Source organism: Solanum stenotomum, unplaced genomic scaffold (assembly GCF_019186545.1).
Source record: "Solanum stenotomum isolate F172 unplaced genomic scaffold, ASM1918654v1 scaffold25311, whole genome shotgun sequence".
Taxonomy (NCBI): domain Eukaryota; kingdom Viridiplantae; phylum Streptophyta; class Magnoliopsida; order Solanales; family Solanaceae; genus Solanum; species Solanum stenotomum.
Window position 1 is genome coordinate 469,167 of NW_026028480.1, and position 18,235 is coordinate 487,401.

Consider the following 18,235-nt stretch of genomic DNA (forward strand, 5'->3'; position numbering starts at 1 on the left):
ATAGACAATAATAATAATAATAATATTAAACACTCTGCACATATGTTAAGGGGTATATTAAAACATAACTTATATATGTTTATGTGTGGGTATAATTTTTAGGGACAAGGCAAAGAGCATTTTTCTTATGCATGGCAAGTCCAGGCATACCATCTGTATCAATGTCTTCTTTTATCATCCCGTAAGGCAATTCCCAATCAAATGCATAAAGAAGATTTGAAAGTATAAGATTTATCGTTGCAACACCAAGTGCAATACCTACAGAGACAAATTCAAGATTTAATCTTTATAATTGAAAGATGATTTTTAAAGGGATCGGAACATTATAGATATATAATCTATAGACAACTAGTTTATTAATGTGGTCGAAGTATATATACACAACATATATACTAATATATAGTATATATGTTCTGTATAAATATATACATATTATACGTATAATATATGTATATTTGATATAAAGTATACACTACATATATAATTTGTACATATTTTGTAAAGTAGATAGCTTAAATGGTTTAGGCTCGTTGCTATCCCATTTTGTAATGTTATTTCTAGTTCTTTTTATATGATTTTTATTTAAAATCTATAATTTAAATAAGTAAATTGTGGGATCAATTGGATCTATCGTGTAAATTATAAATCTATTACGGAATACCTGGACAACCTCTTCGACCTGCTCCAAATGGAATCAACTCAAAATTTTGGCCCTTGAAATCAATATCACTATTCAAGAATCTTTCGGGTATAAATTCTTCTGGATTTTCCCATATTTCAGGATCCCTGGCAATTGCCCATGAGTTTACATGAATTATAGTTCCTGGCTGAATTTCATACCCTTCTAGTGTGGATTTTTCCATTGCTTCTCTTGGCACTAGAAGTGGAGCTGGTGGATATAATCTAAATATCTCTTTTATCACTGCATTGAAATAAGGCATGTTTTCAATATCATCTTCATTCACAATGCCTTTAATCCTAATTGATTTCCTAATTTCTTCTTGAACTTTCTTCATGACTTTTGGATTTTTCATTAAGGCTGTCATTGACCATATTACTGCAACTGCATTAGTGTCTGTTCCACCCGTTAATATATCCTACAAAATAATCAAATTTAGAGGAAAATGAATGAGATTGTCAAATCATTAGAAATTCCCAAAAGCAATATAGGAGATACAAGTAAGTATCTATGTGCGAGTTTAACTTGTGTACACTAATGATATAAGTTAGTCAATATTGTACTAGATATAGTATGCCTAAATCAGTATATTTAGGAGATAAGATTTAAATTTATATAAACCTAATACCAATATAAAGTGTTTGTTTTTTTACAAAATTATCAATAAAAATAGCTTTTAGCGGCAATAAATATACACATTAACAAAGAGTGTTAAAGTCTTTACCAGCATTAGTTTATTGCTAATGGATTCAATGTCGCTATAGGCTTTAGGACATTTGCAAAGAGGGTTAATTGCTGCTAAAAATACATATTTAGCAGCAAGTAAGCTATTGTTGTTATTTAGTTGCCGCTAATTAAAATCATTTTGGTGTAGTGTAGGTATATTATCCATATATATGTAAATTAAATTTTTACCTACATGCATATATTGGTTATAGAAATATACAGTTGAGTACTTACCATGAGAATTCCCTTTATGTTATCCAAAGTAAGATCAATTGAAGTTGATTGTTCTTTCCTTAATTGAAGCAAAAGATCAATAATATCTCCTTCCATTGATTTTGGTCTATTGGGATTGAGATGTTGGTTAATGAGTTCTTCAAAAAACTCATCTAAATCATTAAAATTCTTCTCAAGTCTACTAATATTTCCAAATAATTTATCAAGCCAACCGAACATAGGAAAATAATCCGAGAAAAAAAAATGTGTCATCAGCTCTTCTGCCATAGTGGAAAGTTCGGTGAATTTCCTTTGTTCATGTGTTTCTTCATCATACGTAATACCAAAAGCAATTTTACAAATAATTGTATTTGTTAGTGAAATCACTGTGTCGCTCAAATTTATAATTTGTGAAGCGGCTGCTTGCTGAGATATTTTCTTGATCACTTTTGATACTTCATCTTCACGAATTAGACTAAAAGATTGCACTTTTTTTAGACTGAATAAATGAACAACACAAACCTTTCGCATATTCCTCCAATATTCATTGTAAGGTGCAAAGGCAATATCATGACCATTGTAAGACAATTTTTGTTGGCCAAGAAAAGAGGGTCTACTACAAAATGCTAAATCTTGTGTTTTCAGTACTTCTTTTGCTAATTTTGCTGAAGAAATTACTACCATAGTGGAAGATCCAATTTTCAATGAGAATATTTTTCCATATTTTTGGGAAAGTTTCCAAAAATAGAGATGAGGGTTTAAACTATCATATTGATGCAAATTTCCAATAAAAGGTAGCCCTAATGGACCTGGTGGTAGAAAGGTTTTTCTACTCATTTTGGCTTTATGAAGAAGAAAAATGAAAATAATAGAAAGAGCTAATGAGAATAGAAAGAACATCATTTTATTGTCCTGCACAAAAAACTAGTCACTTGAAATGTATTAATAAATATAAATGTATCTCATGTAGACATTAAGAATATAAACAAGTGAAGTGCACAAATGCCCCGATTTTGGGACCATCGTTTAAGTTGTACACCAAATTTATAAAGATCTTAAGTTAATATACAATAATAATTGAGTTCACACGTATAATCAAATTTTATGCTGTATATATCTTGAGGTAAACTGATACCTACCTATCTATAAATACATATAAGTACATGAAAACTAAGTGATATAAAAAAGTCATATAGCTAGGCTGTATATGGCATATTTTATGATAGAAATGAGGACCATTGGAAGATGTAGCTAGCGGATTCATCTAAATCTAGTTGAATATTTATGTAGAACTTATATTTATATTTTAAATTCACCAATATTAAAATAATAAATTTGAACTTTTAATTTTAAAAATAGAATAAATTGCAAAAGTGAAATGAGAAAGCGGAGGCTTTGCATGATGAAAATTATGTTTATCTCTAATTACTTACTAAATTGGTAGTACTGGTACTATCATTATCGGTAGATTTAGAATTTAAAGTTTGTGAATTTTATAAAAATGTTTAAGTTAATATACATTAAGAACTGAATTCACAGTTAGATATTTATAAATATTGTTGGTTTTGGGAGCATTTTAATATTCTTAAAATTATGTTGAAGTGCTTTCTCCAATTCCTTTTTAATCAATTTGTTAATATATATATATGTATAGGGTTAATTTTAATAAAAATTAATTAGCTGAACTCGTAGACGATACTCTAAATCATCCCCCTACGTACCATTCAAATCAACCTTTAGGCAACATGTTTACTTCTCCCTCAACCTCTACAAACCACTCATCTTCTTTGAATTACAAGCCATGAAAGTGACATAGAAAAATCATAGGCTATATATGGCCTATTTTAGTGATGGAAATGAATTTTATAGCACGTATCAGTATGGACAATGAGGACCAACTAGGGGGTTCATCTAACTCTAGTTGTATATTTACACCGGATATATATTTATACATAAAAAATTATTAAAATTAAAATATTAAATTTGAACTCATAATTTGTATTAGAACAAAATGCCTTGTATTAATCTCCAAGTCTAGTATATATATATAATATGTGTTTGCGCGTAGACTTTGTTTTCACTTAATTGTGGTTAATTGTACTATACATTAATTTCCCTTCATTAAATCAATCAACCATGGTAAATGATATAGTTTGAAATAAACATATGATACGGATAAATTTCTATAATTCAGATCTATGTGTTTAATCTAAAAAGAAAAAAATATATATGTTAAATTTTATGGTGCGATCTTGATTTATGATTATTTAAAAATGCATCTTGTTGCTTAGACGATGTGTTATGAACATGGTGAATTATGAACTAATTTAATTTAATTTGTTTATAAATAATAAGCTTATAAATTATATAAAATAATATGTATTATATTTATACGAGATAGAATATGAAATAAAATGAAAATATTAGTAATAATATTCTCCCACTACAAGAATTATGTTCTCAATAACATGGTATATATAAATGTTGTTTTATCATCAAAAACATTATAATAGAAGTGATCAAGCACAAAATAATGAGTACCATATTAAACATAGGTAATGGAAAATACTATTCCCATATGTTAAGGGGTATATTAAAACATATATTATATGACTAGCTAGGTGTATGGATATTTTTTTGGGACAAGGCAAAGATCATTTTTCTTATGCATGCCAAGTCCAGGCATAATAGTTGTGTCAATTTCTTCTTTCATGATCCCATAAGGCAATTCCCAATCAAATGCATAAAGAAGATTTGGAAGTATAAGATTCACCGTTGCAACACCAAGTGCAACCGCTGCAAAGACACAAATTCAAAATTTAAACTTTAATTATAATTATAAAATTGTTTGGAAAAACTCATCGTGTAGATTATACATCTACCATTAGATACCTGGACAACCTCTTCTGCCAGCTCCAAATGGAATCAACTCAAAATTTTGACCCTTGAAATAATCAATATCACTATTTAAAAATCTCTCAGGTATAAATTCTTCTGGATTCTCCCATATTTCAGGATCCCTTCCAATCATCCATGTGTTCACATAAACTACAGTTTTTGGTTGAATTTCATACCCTTCTAGTGTAGATTTTTGTATTGATTCTCTTGGCATTAGGAGTGGAGAAGGTGGATATAATCTAAATGTCTCTTTTATCACTGCTTTTAGATAAGGCATGTTTTGAACATCATCTTCATTCACAATGCCTTTGTTCCCAATTGTTTTTCTGATTTCTTTTTGAACTTTCTTCATTGCTTTTGGATTTTTAATCAACATTGTCATTGCCCAAATTATTGGAACTGCACTAGTTTCTGTTCCACCAAAAAATATATCCTATACAAATGAAAGAGATTGTCAAATCATAAGAAGTTTCTAATGTACGTATTAATGTGTGAGTTTAACTTGTGTACACTAACTAACGATATAAAGTTAGTCAACAACGTCTACAAATAGTAAGCCTATTTTGATAATTTTAGAAATTTATATTCATATTATTGATCACTTACCGTGAGAATTGCTTTAATGTTGTCCAAAGTGAGATCAAATGGAGTTGATTGCTCTTTTCTTAACTCTAATAAAATATCAATAATATCTCCTTCCATGGATTTTGGCCTATTGGGATTGTAATGTTGGTCAATGAGTTCTTGATAAAACTCATCCAAAATCTTAAAATCCTTCTCGAGTCTACTTATTTTTCCGGAGAGTTTATCCATCCATCCTAAGAGAGGAAAATAATCAGAGACAAAAAAGGTTGCCGCCATCTCTTGTGACATAGCTAAATGTTTATCAAATCTCCTCTTTTCATGTGCTTCTTCATCATACCTAATACCAAAAGCATATCTACAAATCATTGTACTTGTTAGTGAAGTCACTATATTACTCAAATTTGTAATTTGTGAAGCGACTGCTTGTTGAGATATTTTCTTGATCATTCTTGAGACTTCATCTTCACGAATCGGTCTAAAAAGTTGCACTTTCTTGAGACTGAACAAATGAACAACACATATTTTTCGGATTTCTCTCCAATAGTCATTGTAAGGTGAAAAGCAAATATCACTACCATTGTAAGATACTTTTTGTTGGCCAACAAAAGAGGGTCTACTACAAAATGTTGAATCTTGTATTTGGGTTACCTCTTTTGCTAATTTTGCTGAAGAAATTACTACCATAGTAACAGATCCAATTTTCAATGAGAATATTTTTCCATATTTTTGGTAAAGTTTCCAAAAATAAAGACGAGGATTTAAACAGTCAAATTGATGCAAATTTCCAATAAAAGGTAACCCTAAAGGACCTGGTGGCAGAATGGTTTTTCTACTCATTTTGGTCTTATGAAGAAGAAAAATGAGATTAATAGGAAGAGAGATTGAGAACAGAAAGAATATCATTTTGTTGTCTACAACTGCACAGAGGCGATTCAGAATTTGAAATTTATGAACTTTTATGAAAATCTCAAATTATATTATTAGATAATAATAACTGAAACTACAATTAGATATTTATAAGTATTAATTTGATTTTTTTGTTAATATAAAAGATAAATCGTGACATTTAGACGGTACTCTAGAATCTAGATCAGCCCCTACCTAGAAATACATTTAAGTCATGGTAATGATAGGCCTTATTTTGTATAGATACGAACTTTTCCCCATGTATAACTTATTTTTAGGCTCTTTGCCACCCAAGGCAGGGGTAAGACATATACACTACCTTCTCCAAACTTCATTTATAAGATTACACGGTGTAGACAAATGGAAATTAAACTACTTAAACAAATGTTATAATCAATTGGCTTAAATCTGGAAAGTAATTGCCTCTATGCAAATTCATGAGTACCTATAGCCCAAGGAATTATATTCAAGGTGCGCGAAAGCTGGCTAGACGCCCTCAGAATGCTATGAACATCATATGAAGAAAAGATTAAATTGCATGCAGCAGAAATCGGAGATAGTCAAAATAGGCCATATTTTGCCCAAAGCAATTACCTATGCATCCAAATATACATGTAGAAACAAGAACACTCCCTCTGCAGTTGAAACATTTTGTCTAATTAAGGAGTTCAAACGCACACAGCCTAATATAGAGAAGAATATATATATATATATAGTCGAATTCACGCAACAAAGGAACTACGCGTCTTGATGTACTGAAGAGCAGCAAACAAATGGTACCCAATATGGTTTCGTCTTCCTCTTTTCCTTCTTGATGTCAACAGGATACCTCGCAGGAGAATTCCATTCTTTCTCCGCCTCTTTACTGACAGCAGTTGGTGCCTCTGAGCTCAGAATCGAGTTCACTGTCGTTGTCTTAGTACTGGCAGTTTCATCTTTCTTGTTAGCTGATGGCGGAACTTGTTTTACGTTGGGAGATCTGGCTTCACCAAGTAGACTTTTCAAGGGAGTGTGTTGCTGCTTCCCTGTGCTCCAGTTTGTGACTTTTGCAATTATCTCCTCATTCTTCTTTCTCCCTTGAGATTCATTCACCACATTCGTAATAGAAGGGAACCACCCTGCTTTAAGAGATTCTGTTTTTGGCTGTTGAGCGTTCAGCTGTGTTTCGATCTCAGAAGCAGTGGCTTTCTTGTTAGCACTACTTTCACCCGATTCAACCAATGTCATGAAAGACGGAGGCTCATAAACATCCGACTTGTCAGGATGGCACTCCTCAGATCCAGAAGTTGGTTTCTGCAAGTCATGCTCCAACTTCTCGAGTCTTTGAGTATCAGTTGTTTCGGCATCAGGAATGGCTGTCGACTCAGACTGGGTGGAAAGAACTGTTTCATCACAAACAGCAGAACATATTAGAATGAGATTATAAAACAAAACTCATTTTGAACCTTTCTACAATGACAAAAGGCAGCCAAAATTGACTTCCAATAAATTATTTTCATCATTTGATATATCTATACAGAGGAAACAAAAGTGATTATACCTGATATAGAACCCCAGTTGGCATCCAAGCTATCGGCTCTGCTACTCGATGAAATTGGTGTATCCACTGCAGAAACAGTTTCGTTCTGCTTTATGAGCTTGTCATCACTCTCATTCTGTGAGGCTGATGAAATAACACCAGTGGCACTTTTAAGGACATCTCCTGCAGGGGAGTTATCAACAACACGATTGTTCAAATCAGTATCGACAACATGATTGTTCAATTCAGTATCAACAACACGATTGCTCAAATCAGTATCAACAACACGACTGTTCAAACCAGCGGGCTCTTTCACGTCACAACCACTGATTACTTTGGGATCCAATCCAGTCGCACTTGCAGACTCCAATGCTTTGGCATCATTGCTAATTGACACGTCTTCTGAGGCTTCATGAAAAATTTCTTGCCTGCTTTCATCCACAGTTGTGTCTGTAACTATAGCACGGTCATTATGTCCTCCAACTGGGCAGATAGTTTTATCACCTTCAGAAACTCCTGCCAGCTTTTCCTCGGTCCTTTCTTTCTCAGTTTCACCCCCAGCTACAATTGGGCATTCAGTTCCGACCTTTTCATGTTCACCATGGTCACTTTCTCCGAGAGTGACCGTAGTTTGAATAGCTTCAGATAAACAAGAAATGGCTACAGGGGTTGTTTCATTGTTTGCAAAAAGCTCATTTTCAGGATGTCCACCCTTGTTCTCCACTTCCATGGTAAAACTTGTTTCTTCGGTTCTTTCAATTACAGGATCATCAACTTTTGTTGATTGCTTGGCATCTTCCTGGTAAGATGAAAGAGAACTCTTTGAAGAGTCATCAGGTTCTTGAAGACCATTGGAGCTCGGAATACTCGACACTCCACACTCGAAGGTATCTAGATTGGATGATAATCCGCTTGAATCTGTTATACCCTCTGCGGCGACCGCCACCTTTTCTTCACTAACCTGATCCCCTGAAACATCCAAAGCTACTGAGGGTATGCTTCCATCAGACCTGTCAATGCCCACAAAGGATTGAGTCACCTCTGATGCAGCAACAGTGTCATCTTTGACAGAGTAAATTTCTTCAGAAGAGCCTAGATCCAATGGAAAACTAGATTTGTATTTATTATAGTCTTTAAAATCTATAAGCAGTTCAGGATTGTCTAATGCAGGTAAATCTTTTGCCAAAGACACCACATGCACATCTTCCATCCCTTCCTCAGCTTTGAATGAGTCAGAAAGCTCCATTTGACGACCACCATCGATTTCATTAGACGAAACAGCTTCCGATTCCAATGTAGGTGCATTAGGTGAAAGTTCAATGGAGATTCTCTGTTTGTCCTGCTCCGCCTTATCATGTTGCTCATGCTCCTTATCTACATTCACACCATCTAAAGATTTAACTTCAGCTTCGGAAAAGGCCAATTTCAACTCCGTAGAATCAGGATTTTCTCTCTCGTTATGCTGTAGTTCCGCTTTGTTGGGAACATTTTCTGTGGCTTGATCCTCTGCCTCAAGTAACTTAGACTCCACAATTGAAAATTTTCCCTCTGCCTCCTGTGGCTTTGACTCATAACTTTCATTATTTGACGTCTTTTCATCTGTATCAGATACCACTGATTGAGACACTTCGACAGAAGCCTCAACAGCATCAGCTAAACCTTCATTGGCATTGATATCTTCTATTGCCTTCAAATCATTTGGCTGGTCTGAAGACATCTGCATTTGTTTGGCTTCAATTGATTCAGCTGCATTCATCTCCTGCAGAGAAGCATCCCCTGGGATCTCGGATTTAACAGCACTGGCGTCCACTTGTAAGTCAACTGATCTGTCAAGCTTTAAACCCAAAGATTTATCTGCCACTGGCTGATTGGTTGCACTTTCAGGTGACTCTGGATCATTTACTTCGGCAGTGAGCTGGTTGTCATTTACAGAAACTGAGATACCTACAACCACACAGTGCACCTCAAATTCGTAAAATCCATATTAATGTAATTAATGAATGAAATGAAGTCTTCTAAATGTGAAGGCAGATTGCAAAACCTAAGTAGCAGAATGAAACAATTAAGGAACAAACAACCAAAAATGATTTAAACTAATATATGTAGGTAACGGAAGCATAATGATCACAAATTGAAAAGAACATTTAAGTTGTAAAAAATTATCTTAAAATCAAACTAATTTAAAGGTGTTTTTGACACAAAGAAGAAGCTCCTCTATTTTCCATAGATTATCACATTTTATTACATTCATCGGAAAGGAAATTCAAGGATGTTGTGCAGTTCAAATGATACCAGATAAAACCTATTGACTACCAAGCCTCATTGCCCACCCAAAAAAGGGATATGAGACACATTGGATGAAAGAAAAGAACAGAACAATTCGGATATCTTCATTTGTAGCATTCTTCCCAATCTTGATCATCGTTTTCGTTTTACCAATCTTCCCATTCTTGATCATAGTTTCTTCCAATTTCAACCATGTAGTCGCTTATCAAGGAAATATCATCTCATACTCCCTATATTGCTTAAAACCACATTTTATTACGGTCTTGGTAATTTCCTGATCACATATAATTTTGGGTAATACAACTGTTCAAGGGGAAACACTTCCTAGGGAGGACCACAGAAGCAGGCCCACATGGAGCTATGACAATCCACAACAAATTTAAGCTGACAATTGTGGGAGACACCTAAATAGACCTGACACAAAAGTCTTCAATGACACAGCTACTAGGTTCAGCATTACTAGCGGATTCGGGAAATATCATAAAGGGAGTTCACTGGTTTTAATGAGAAGCATTTTAATGATTGTCCATAATAAGTACTGTAAGTTAAGGGAATTCACTGATTGTCACAGAACTTCAAGACAGAAAAAAATAAGGTTTTAAAAACCCAGTATAAATTATATCAAACAATGGAAATAAGCAAAGATGTCCATAAAATAGTCAAGTTACTCATGGAAATGAATATCCAATATAAGAAAACTTCATCCGCCCATCTCATTTAGAATTCATAATAAGAATTCCTAGACTCAAACCTTATTGGTTCACCAATTACCAAAGTCGAAGGGAAAATCAATTTCCGACATGCGGAAAAGGAAAATTAGAAGCAGAGACAAGATTCTTTGTTTGATAAAGAGAAACAGAGACAAGCTTCTAACATTGGGAAAGAATTAAAATGACATCATTTTGAACTTTGACTAGTATCATTATCAATATTCTACTCTTTGCACACATCAAAGGACCTAAAATGATGCTCAAACTCTCCAAAATTGTTGCCACATCCGTGTAGGATACTCCAAAAATGCACTACCTTTGGAGTATTTGACACACATGTTGATATTTTTGAAGAGTCCAAGCAACATTGGGACCTATCACCTATCAATTAATTCTGAAACTAAGAACCCTTCAGTTTATGATTTAAATGGCTTCTATGAAGAGATAAATACTCCCCATGCCCTAATTCCAGGGGAGCTTTCCCATAACCTTAGAGGGTTTCTCGAGCATGAGGTGCCATACATGTTTTATCATCTATGAAGAATATTTCCAAAGCCTCACAAGTTCCATGCACTACTTGTCTCAATCTCACCTGATTCCCCAAGTAAGATACCCAAAAAAAGGACGAAAAAGACAAGATAGCAATAACCAACTTCCCCAAAACAAGATTTATTTTTTCCCCTTTCTGTGAAAGGTAAGTGCACGGCAACACATAATACAACAGAAATTAGGAAAAGGCTGCAATCCCCAACAACCAATACATTGGTAAGTATAATTACATACAGTTTATTTGAGAAGCCATTTGATCTTTGACATAAATAAACATGAGTGATCATTTGCCTAAATGCTTACCTCCAATTGCATCAGCCTTCAATAATTCATCATCAACTTTTTTCACATTCGTGTTCAAACTTTTGACACCCTCCAGACGCTCTTCCATGCCAGGGCTGATCCCACTATCAGAAAACTCCATGACAGCATCAGAGAAAGTTTCATCCTCTGATCGATATGATTTGTCACCGTTACTACCATCTTTAACACTGGTCTTTTTACCAATAGGACCTAAAACCAAAACCATGATCACATAAAAACACAAAATTTCACCAGAAAAGAGAAACTAAACTACATTCATGGCAAAGGCTCAAGATTTCTCACTTGGAGTTTGCTGATCTCCATCTGAGTGATGCTCATCATCAGAAACGGCTGAATGGGTAGAATTACCTGCTTCAGATTCACTAAGCTTATATCCTTCAATTTTTCCACAGACCTTCTTGTGTGCCCTTCTATGTCTAGCACTAGGATGTGGGTTTGGGAAAGGCCAACTACATTTATGACACAAATGTGACCCATGATTCTCATGCCCTGAATTCAAGAAATCTCATTTCAGAACTCCCATTACCAACAATAACAACAACATACCCGGTGTAATCTCACAAGTGGGGCGGAGGAGAATAAAGTGTACGAAGATCTTACCCCTAACATCGTAGAGATAGAGAGGCTATTTCCGATAGACAACTCCCGCAACCAACCCAATAAATTATACATGAAAACTCAAATAATCACAGAGCAATAACAAGAACTAATGCTTACAATAATCCTAGAAGAGGATGAACTACACATTTCACACATTCATACACATGTCTGCTTATATATGTAAACATACTCTTTAAGATTACATAAAACCCCCAATTCACAACTTCCAATACCCAAAAACAAAACACAAATTAAACATTTCACACATTCAACATACACTTCCTGAAAAATTAAGAAAAATCCCCCATTTTGCAAATCCCCAATACACAAAAAACTCATTTTAAACACAAGTCAAGACCCCATTGACCAATATACACAGAAATGCAAGCACAAAACTCCCACAAAGTAACCCATGGTTAGAGAAATGTAGATATCCTTCAATAAAACCCCTGAATACCCAAATCAAGAAACAGTACACCCATAAACAGGAACTAACAAAATAACTAAAAAGAAACAAACTTTCAGAAACCCATTAGAGAAACAAGAGAAATAAACCTGATTGGTTTGTCATTTTGTGATCTTGGCTCTCCATAAGCAAGAAAATCAGTAACAGAACAAAGAAGTAAAGAAATGTGCACTGAAGAAAAGAAAGCTTTGTGACTTTGGTGTCAAAGTTGAAAAAGTATTTGATAGAGGTCTAGTAGTACAGTAGGGAAAAAGATAGAGACAGAGATGTAGGGGTAGGGTGGGGTGGGTGGTTTATGGGGAGTGGGGTATGAAACAGAGATGATGATGATGATGATAAAAATGGTTATATTGCACCATGTGCGTATGTTATGGAGTAAGACAGTTTTTTATGACTTAAATACCCTTCCTTGACTAGAACTAGAATCCTATGTTTTTTGGGTGATTGAACGAGTAAAAATTGTGTGCCTAGAGTGGTTGTACATGTATGACTTAAATACCCTTTATTAATCTAATGATGTGTTATCGAGTTTAAGTTGTATATCGATAGCAATATATTCTGTGTAATCTCATAAGTGGATACGAGAAGGGTGGATGTACCATGTACCATATCTTATTTCATACCTTGATTGATTTTGAGAGGATGTGTACGACCAATAGGATATTTATAAGTAAAATTCTTTAAAATATGAGGTTTCTATAATTTTTAAAAATAAGACAGGTTCCTAGTTATAAAATGAGTAAAGATAATTTAATGATAAAAAAATCGATGTATACAACTTAAATTCAAGTTAAAATATTTGTTACTAATATAATTAATCTTATGGTATTAGTGAAAGTGAAACTTTTATGCAAGTATAAATCAGATTCTCGATGTTAAAATATTAGAGTAGTCATATATTAGTTATTATTATTCTGTAAAAATAAACACTTATGAATGATGATCTTGTGCTATCGATGACTTTTCTATATGTGTGAGTTTGATCCTCAATATTTTTGTTGATTTGTTTCTTTATTTGGTTAAGGGGAAAGAGGGGAAATGAAAGTAAAAGACAAATGGTTTTCCCTAATTATAAAGTGAGGAAATACTCAAAGGGACTACAAAAATAAAAATAAGTGTAAAAGGGTTCACAAATTGTTTTTTGTTGTTTTTGGTAGGAAATAAAAGAGATGAGTGAAGAGCATGGGTATATGGATTATTTCCTAATTTAAGAAGGAATAAAAGTTAGAGATTGTTTATGTGGTTTTGGTAATTAGAAATAATGAAATATGTATTATTTGTTATAGGGAATTGGTAAGGAAATTAAAAATAAATGTTTTTTTTATAAATAGATAGGTTAGATCATGTCAACTTTGTTGAATTAATGGTTGTCCAAAATTCAGTGCTATTACTAAAGATTCAAGTCAAACATTTGAAAATGAAGAAGAAAATAAGTCTTGTGGTAAAAGTAATAAGCAATTCTTCCCCTTATACCTAGCATGCTATGATACCCCAATTAAAAAGAAATCGAAGAATGTAAATAACCAACTAAAAAGAAGATTGACTAAAAAGATATCGAAGAACGTAAGTAACCAAGAAAAAAAGAAGTATAAAATATAAACGTGTCTTTAATTTGATATTAGTTTTCCAATTTTGAATGTGAATAAACAAATATTTAAATTATCATAAAATTAAATAAATAAATGCACGTATAAGATATACGCAAACTGCATGAATTGTCCGTGTCTTACAAACAAATGGTTGACTTTTAGATAATAGCTTCAATAAAATAAAAAAATATTTTTTAGAAATTTTTAGTTGAATCATACAACCAATAAACACCTTTGTAGCCAATCATTCTCTCTAAATCCATATTTATATTTCATCAAGAAAATTCCTTTACCTCGTATTAATATCTTAATTACGACTTTATCTTAGATTTAAAATAGAAATATTTTTTGTCAAAGATGCTTTCTCCATCTATTTTATAATCTTTTAATATTTTTAATATTTGTACAATCTAATAATTAATTTATATTTTTGTGTATTAATTATACATCGATTCATTTGACATATTTAGTTGTGAAAACGGGGTGTTACAAGCACTTTAATTTCTTGTTGACATTTGCTTTTGATTATATTAAAATTGAGCAAGATAATCATTTAACAAAATATGTATATGAGATGTACATATGCATGCACCAAATATTAATTTCTTTTATTAATTACATGGAAGTGAAAAAAAAATCTCAATAATGTGATTCTAGAAAGAAGTTTAAAGTGTTCAATGTAAAATTAACTATCCGAATATAAAAGAGCAGAACTTGAATTTATTATTTGATTTTGATATGACTAATTAAGTCTTGAATTCGAATATTGAAAATAAAGTTATTTGTGATAAAAAAAATGTTTTATCCTTCAAAGTGATCAAAGTTTTCGATAGTCAAGCCTCAAAGCGATACTTAAATCTATGTTTTTATTATTTAAATAAGGTACATGTCATAGAAGCATAAGGAATTACTTTCATTTTCCTTTTTATTATTGGTGTTCATTTATTTATTTATTTTGTTGAGTCTCCATTTTGGGAAACATAAAAATAAACTAGTGGACAAATAATAAGATTCGTCGTGTCCCTGTTTGGACAATTATATGAATGCATTTTAATTTGCCAACACAAGGTGTTGTCACATGTCTGTCATAATCACAATACAATTATTAGGTTTAAGTATTTAAAGGTGGAAGCGTTATCTACGACTTAGCATAAGTTCACATCGATCGTCTACATATTTTTAATATTTAAAGTTTATTAGATCAAAACATATAATATGTATCATTAGTTTGAGTTATGACGAATATTCTCTCAATACAATGGGAATTGGGATGAACCTTTAGCAAAGATTGGCAATACTGTCATCAATTTGAATTAGGATAAATATGATAGACAAATTGAGTCCATAAAGAAGATGTATATATATTACGTCTATGATAGAGGGAAGTGAGTGCAAATGACAAGAACTAATAAAAAGATGCATTGACAGACTTCTAAATTGACAAGCTTTTGAAGAATGAATGCATATATATGACACTTTAGGCGAATTTCTTATTGAATGTAGGAGAAAAGTAAAAAGTTTTATAACGTATATATAACACAAGTCTACATTATATATATATAAAGAGAGAGTTACTTATAAGCTCGAAAATAACATAGCGAATTTAAATATGTGAAATCGATTGGATCAAAATGAATAATACATGATATGAATTTGGATTGTTATATATATTAATCATTTTACAAATTGGATTTGTTATTTTTCAGATTAATAAAAATAAGGGTCCAGAAGAAATTGCCATAAAAGTCACCGACGGTGTGTTTTATATTGGATTAATTTTATTTTTTTTGTCTTGAAGCCTCTAGTCAACTATTGTTGATAGAATCTAAGAGACAGATATATATTAATACTTGATTATTCAAATTATTTAACTTGATTAAAATAATAAAATACTTTATAAGATCCACAATTTCTTATTTGAAAAAAGAATTTGACAACCAATTTAAAAAGGTGCTTTTATGAATTTATATTATATTGTTGATTAATCTTATGCAGATGACTTCATGCATGTTTAAAGCATCTTATTATTTTTTATTTATAACATAAATGGAGACAAATTAATAATATGCTTCCAACAAAACTCATGCTTTTGTCTAAGTTAGATCTAGCATTATTTATACTCTCTGTAGTCTGTACCATATTAATGGTAATGTTTCACTTTTAAAAAAAGGAAAAATGGTATATAATAGCAAACTATTAATTCAAATTAAATGCAGTTTGATTTAATTGTACCTCATAGCAAATTATTGCTATTTAACCTCTCTCCTGGTGAATCTCGCTCGCCACTCTCGTTCTCTCCCTCGCCTCTCTCATTTTTTATACAAACACAAGTATATAAAGTGCGTTTGTGTTTGTATAAAGCGAGAGAAAAAATTGTATATATACGTATATTTTCGTTCCCCTCCCTCCCCTCTCCCAGATCTCGCTCGCCACTCTCCCAGATCTCGCTCTCTCACTTTATACAAAAACGCAAATGTATAAAATATGTGAAAATTGTATATATACATATATTTTCGTTCTCCTCTCTTCCCTCTCCCAGATCTCACTCACCACTCTCCCAGATCTCGCTCGCTCACTCGTCTCTCTCACTTTATACAATTGATCTTTTTGTATATGTATACCAAAACAGATTATACAACTGCTTTATTTTGTATATGTATATCGAAATATACATATTTATGTTTGCTATGGAGCTCAATTATGCAAAGTTTGCTATAGCATACAAATATGAATTTTGTGTTTGCTATATGTGAAAGTTGCTCTTAAAAAAAATTAAGTTGACTAATTTTTGTAGCTAATAAATTAAATTTTATTATTAAATTTAGATATTTAAAAAATATTACAAGTCCCCTAAGTATGTCATTTAAACATTTTTGTTTCATTATGTGAAAAATGTAATACTATGAATTCAAAAAGAAAAAAATGAACTTTTTAAAATTTTCAATAATGAGAATCGTCTATAGTGAAAGTTAATCGAGCACAACTTGATCTCCTATAGAATTCGGGAAGTCAAATCAAGTGCGGACTAAAATGAATAATATGGTGCAGGATGTGATTCTTAATAAGTTCACAATTGACGAAAGACAAAAAAAAAACAATATCTTAAAAATTTTAAACTCATTCTAACTAAAATAAGGAACAGACTTTTATTAATTTCTAAATATTTTATTTTAAGACTATAAATGAGTATATGTCTTTTTAAAAAATGTATGCTAGATGCCCCTATGTATATAACTATTAACATCAAATTTTCCTCATAGTTCATGGTCTTTTTTTTTCTTCTTTTCATACTTACTTTTATCTATTGTACATTCAAGTCGAAGGTCCTTCAAAAGTAGTCTCTTTACCTTCGCGGATAAGTAAAATCTGTATACAATCTTTTCTTCTCAAATTTCACGAGCATGTAGTTGAAACTAAAAACAATTATCTATCTCACCAAATAAGAGGAAAATCAAAGTCATCAAAAATAATAATTATCTTCAATTACTTTGCTAAGAAAATAGGTAATGAATATGGACCCACAAAAATCCAAGGCCCATAATTGTTAAAGCCCATAATCAGGTCCACTAAAAGAGACCTTTGTCCTCTAGTTTCACGTGTTTTCCAAATGATCACTTTCTCAAAAAATAATAATTCTTTTTTTGAAAAATCAATTTCATATAAAGCTTAATTTGAATGGCATTAGACAACCAACCAACCTAGTACTAACAAATTGTTTCCCAATTACATATATTATAAAATAAAACTCATCTAATCAACTATTTTGATGTCGACATTTAACCTGTAATTCTTTTTTTTTTTTTTAAATTGCACATATATTCACAATTTCACATTAATTGTGTTTGAAGTTAGGCATGACAAAATCACTAAACCAATTTGACCAATATAGATTTCACTAACAAGTATAATTATTCGTAGAGTTAATTTTGATATTAGCTACGATAAAGATGCACATGAAAATTAGTGGCGGACTCACCCTTACCCAAGAGGTGTCAAGCGATAGTACCTCTTTGTCGAAAAATTACATTGTATATAGATAGATATATAAATATTGACATCTTTTGATATAAATTAAAAATTAGTTTAATGATTAAGGCGTTACGAAAATTCTTTAAATTCGTATGTTCTAATGGCTGGCTAGTGGCCTTCCTTTCAAAAAAAAAAATAAAAATAAAAAAAGGTATC

General features: G+C 32.0%; 3 protein-coding genes across 3 annotated transcripts; all 3 read right to left on the reverse strand.

Annotated features, from left to right (window-relative positions):
* Positions 1-22: 22 nt before the first annotated feature.
* LOC125851395 (6,7,8-trihydroxycoumarin synthase-like) lies at positions 23-2,521 on the reverse strand. The gene is made up of 3 exons (XM_049531195.1): positions 1,640-2,521; positions 662-1,097; positions 23-258 (listed from the first exon to the last, which is right to left on the reverse strand). The coding sequence occupies exons 1-3, from the start codon at positions 2,519-2,521 to the stop codon at positions 80-82; spliced, it is 1,497 nt and encodes a 498-aa protein (XP_049387152.1). The 3' UTR covers positions 23-79.
* A 1,714-nt stretch (positions 2,522-4,235) lies between these two features.
* On the reverse strand, positions 4,236-6,004 carry LOC125851416 (6,7,8-trihydroxycoumarin synthase-like). Its single transcript, XM_049531213.1, has 3 exons — positions 5,123-6,004; positions 4,511-4,949; positions 4,236-4,414 (listed from the first exon to the last, which is right to left on the reverse strand). Exons 1-3 carry the CDS (start codon positions 6,002-6,004, stop codon positions 4,236-4,238), a joined length of 1,500 nt encoding a protein of 499 aa, XP_049387170.1.
* A 606-nt stretch (positions 6,005-6,610) lies between these two features.
* LOC125851364 (putative uncharacterized protein) lies at positions 6,611-12,736 on the reverse strand. Its single transcript, XM_049531155.1, has 5 exons — positions 12,551-12,736; positions 11,678-11,884; positions 11,375-11,584; positions 7,548-9,470; positions 6,611-7,389 (listed from the first exon to the last, which is right to left on the reverse strand). The coding sequence occupies exons 1-5, from the start codon at positions 12,585-12,587 to the stop codon at positions 6,746-6,748; spliced, it is 3,021 nt and encodes a 1,006-aa protein (XP_049387112.1). The 5' UTR covers positions 12,588-12,736; the 3' UTR covers positions 6,611-6,745.
* Between the last annotated feature and the right edge of the window lie 5,499 nt (positions 12,737-18,235).

Bases quoted from the DNA above. Each gene is read 5' to 3' on its own strand.
- LOC125851395 (XM_049531195.1), bottom strand. From the start codon at position 2,521: ATGATGTTCTTTCTATTCTCATTAGCTCTTTCTATTATTTTCATTTTT. The intron at 1,098-1,639 runs GTAAGTACTCAA...ATTATTTTGTAG, and splicing joins ACATAAAGGGAATTCTCATG to GATATATTAACGGGTGGAAC. The intron at 259-661 runs GTATTCCGTAAT...TTGTCTCTGTAG, and splicing joins AGGTCGAAGAGGTTGTCCAG to GTATTGCACTTGGTGTTGCA.
- LOC125851416 (XM_049531213.1), bottom strand. From the start codon at position 6,004: ATGATATTCTTTCTGTTCTCAATCTCTCTTCCTATTAATCTCATTTTT. The intron at 4,950-5,122 runs GTAAGTGATCAA...TCATTTGTATAG, and splicing joins ACATTAAAGCAATTCTCACG to GATATATTTTTTGGTGGAAC. The intron at 4,415-4,510 runs GTATCTAATGGT...GTGTCTTTGCAG, and splicing joins TGGCAGAAGAGGTTGTCCAG to CGGTTGCACTTGGTGTTGCA.
- LOC125851364 (XM_049531155.1), bottom strand. From the start codon at position 12,587: ATGGAGAGCCAAGATCACAAAATGACAAACCAATCAG. The intron at 11,585-11,677 runs GTGAGAAATCTT...TTTTGGTTTTAG, and splicing joins TGGAGATCAGCAAACTCCAA to GTCCTATTGGTAAAAAGACC. The intron at 7,390-7,547 runs GTATAATCACTT...GTGATGAAACAG, and splicing joins CAACTGGGGTTCTATATCAG to TTCTTTCCACCCAGTCTGAG.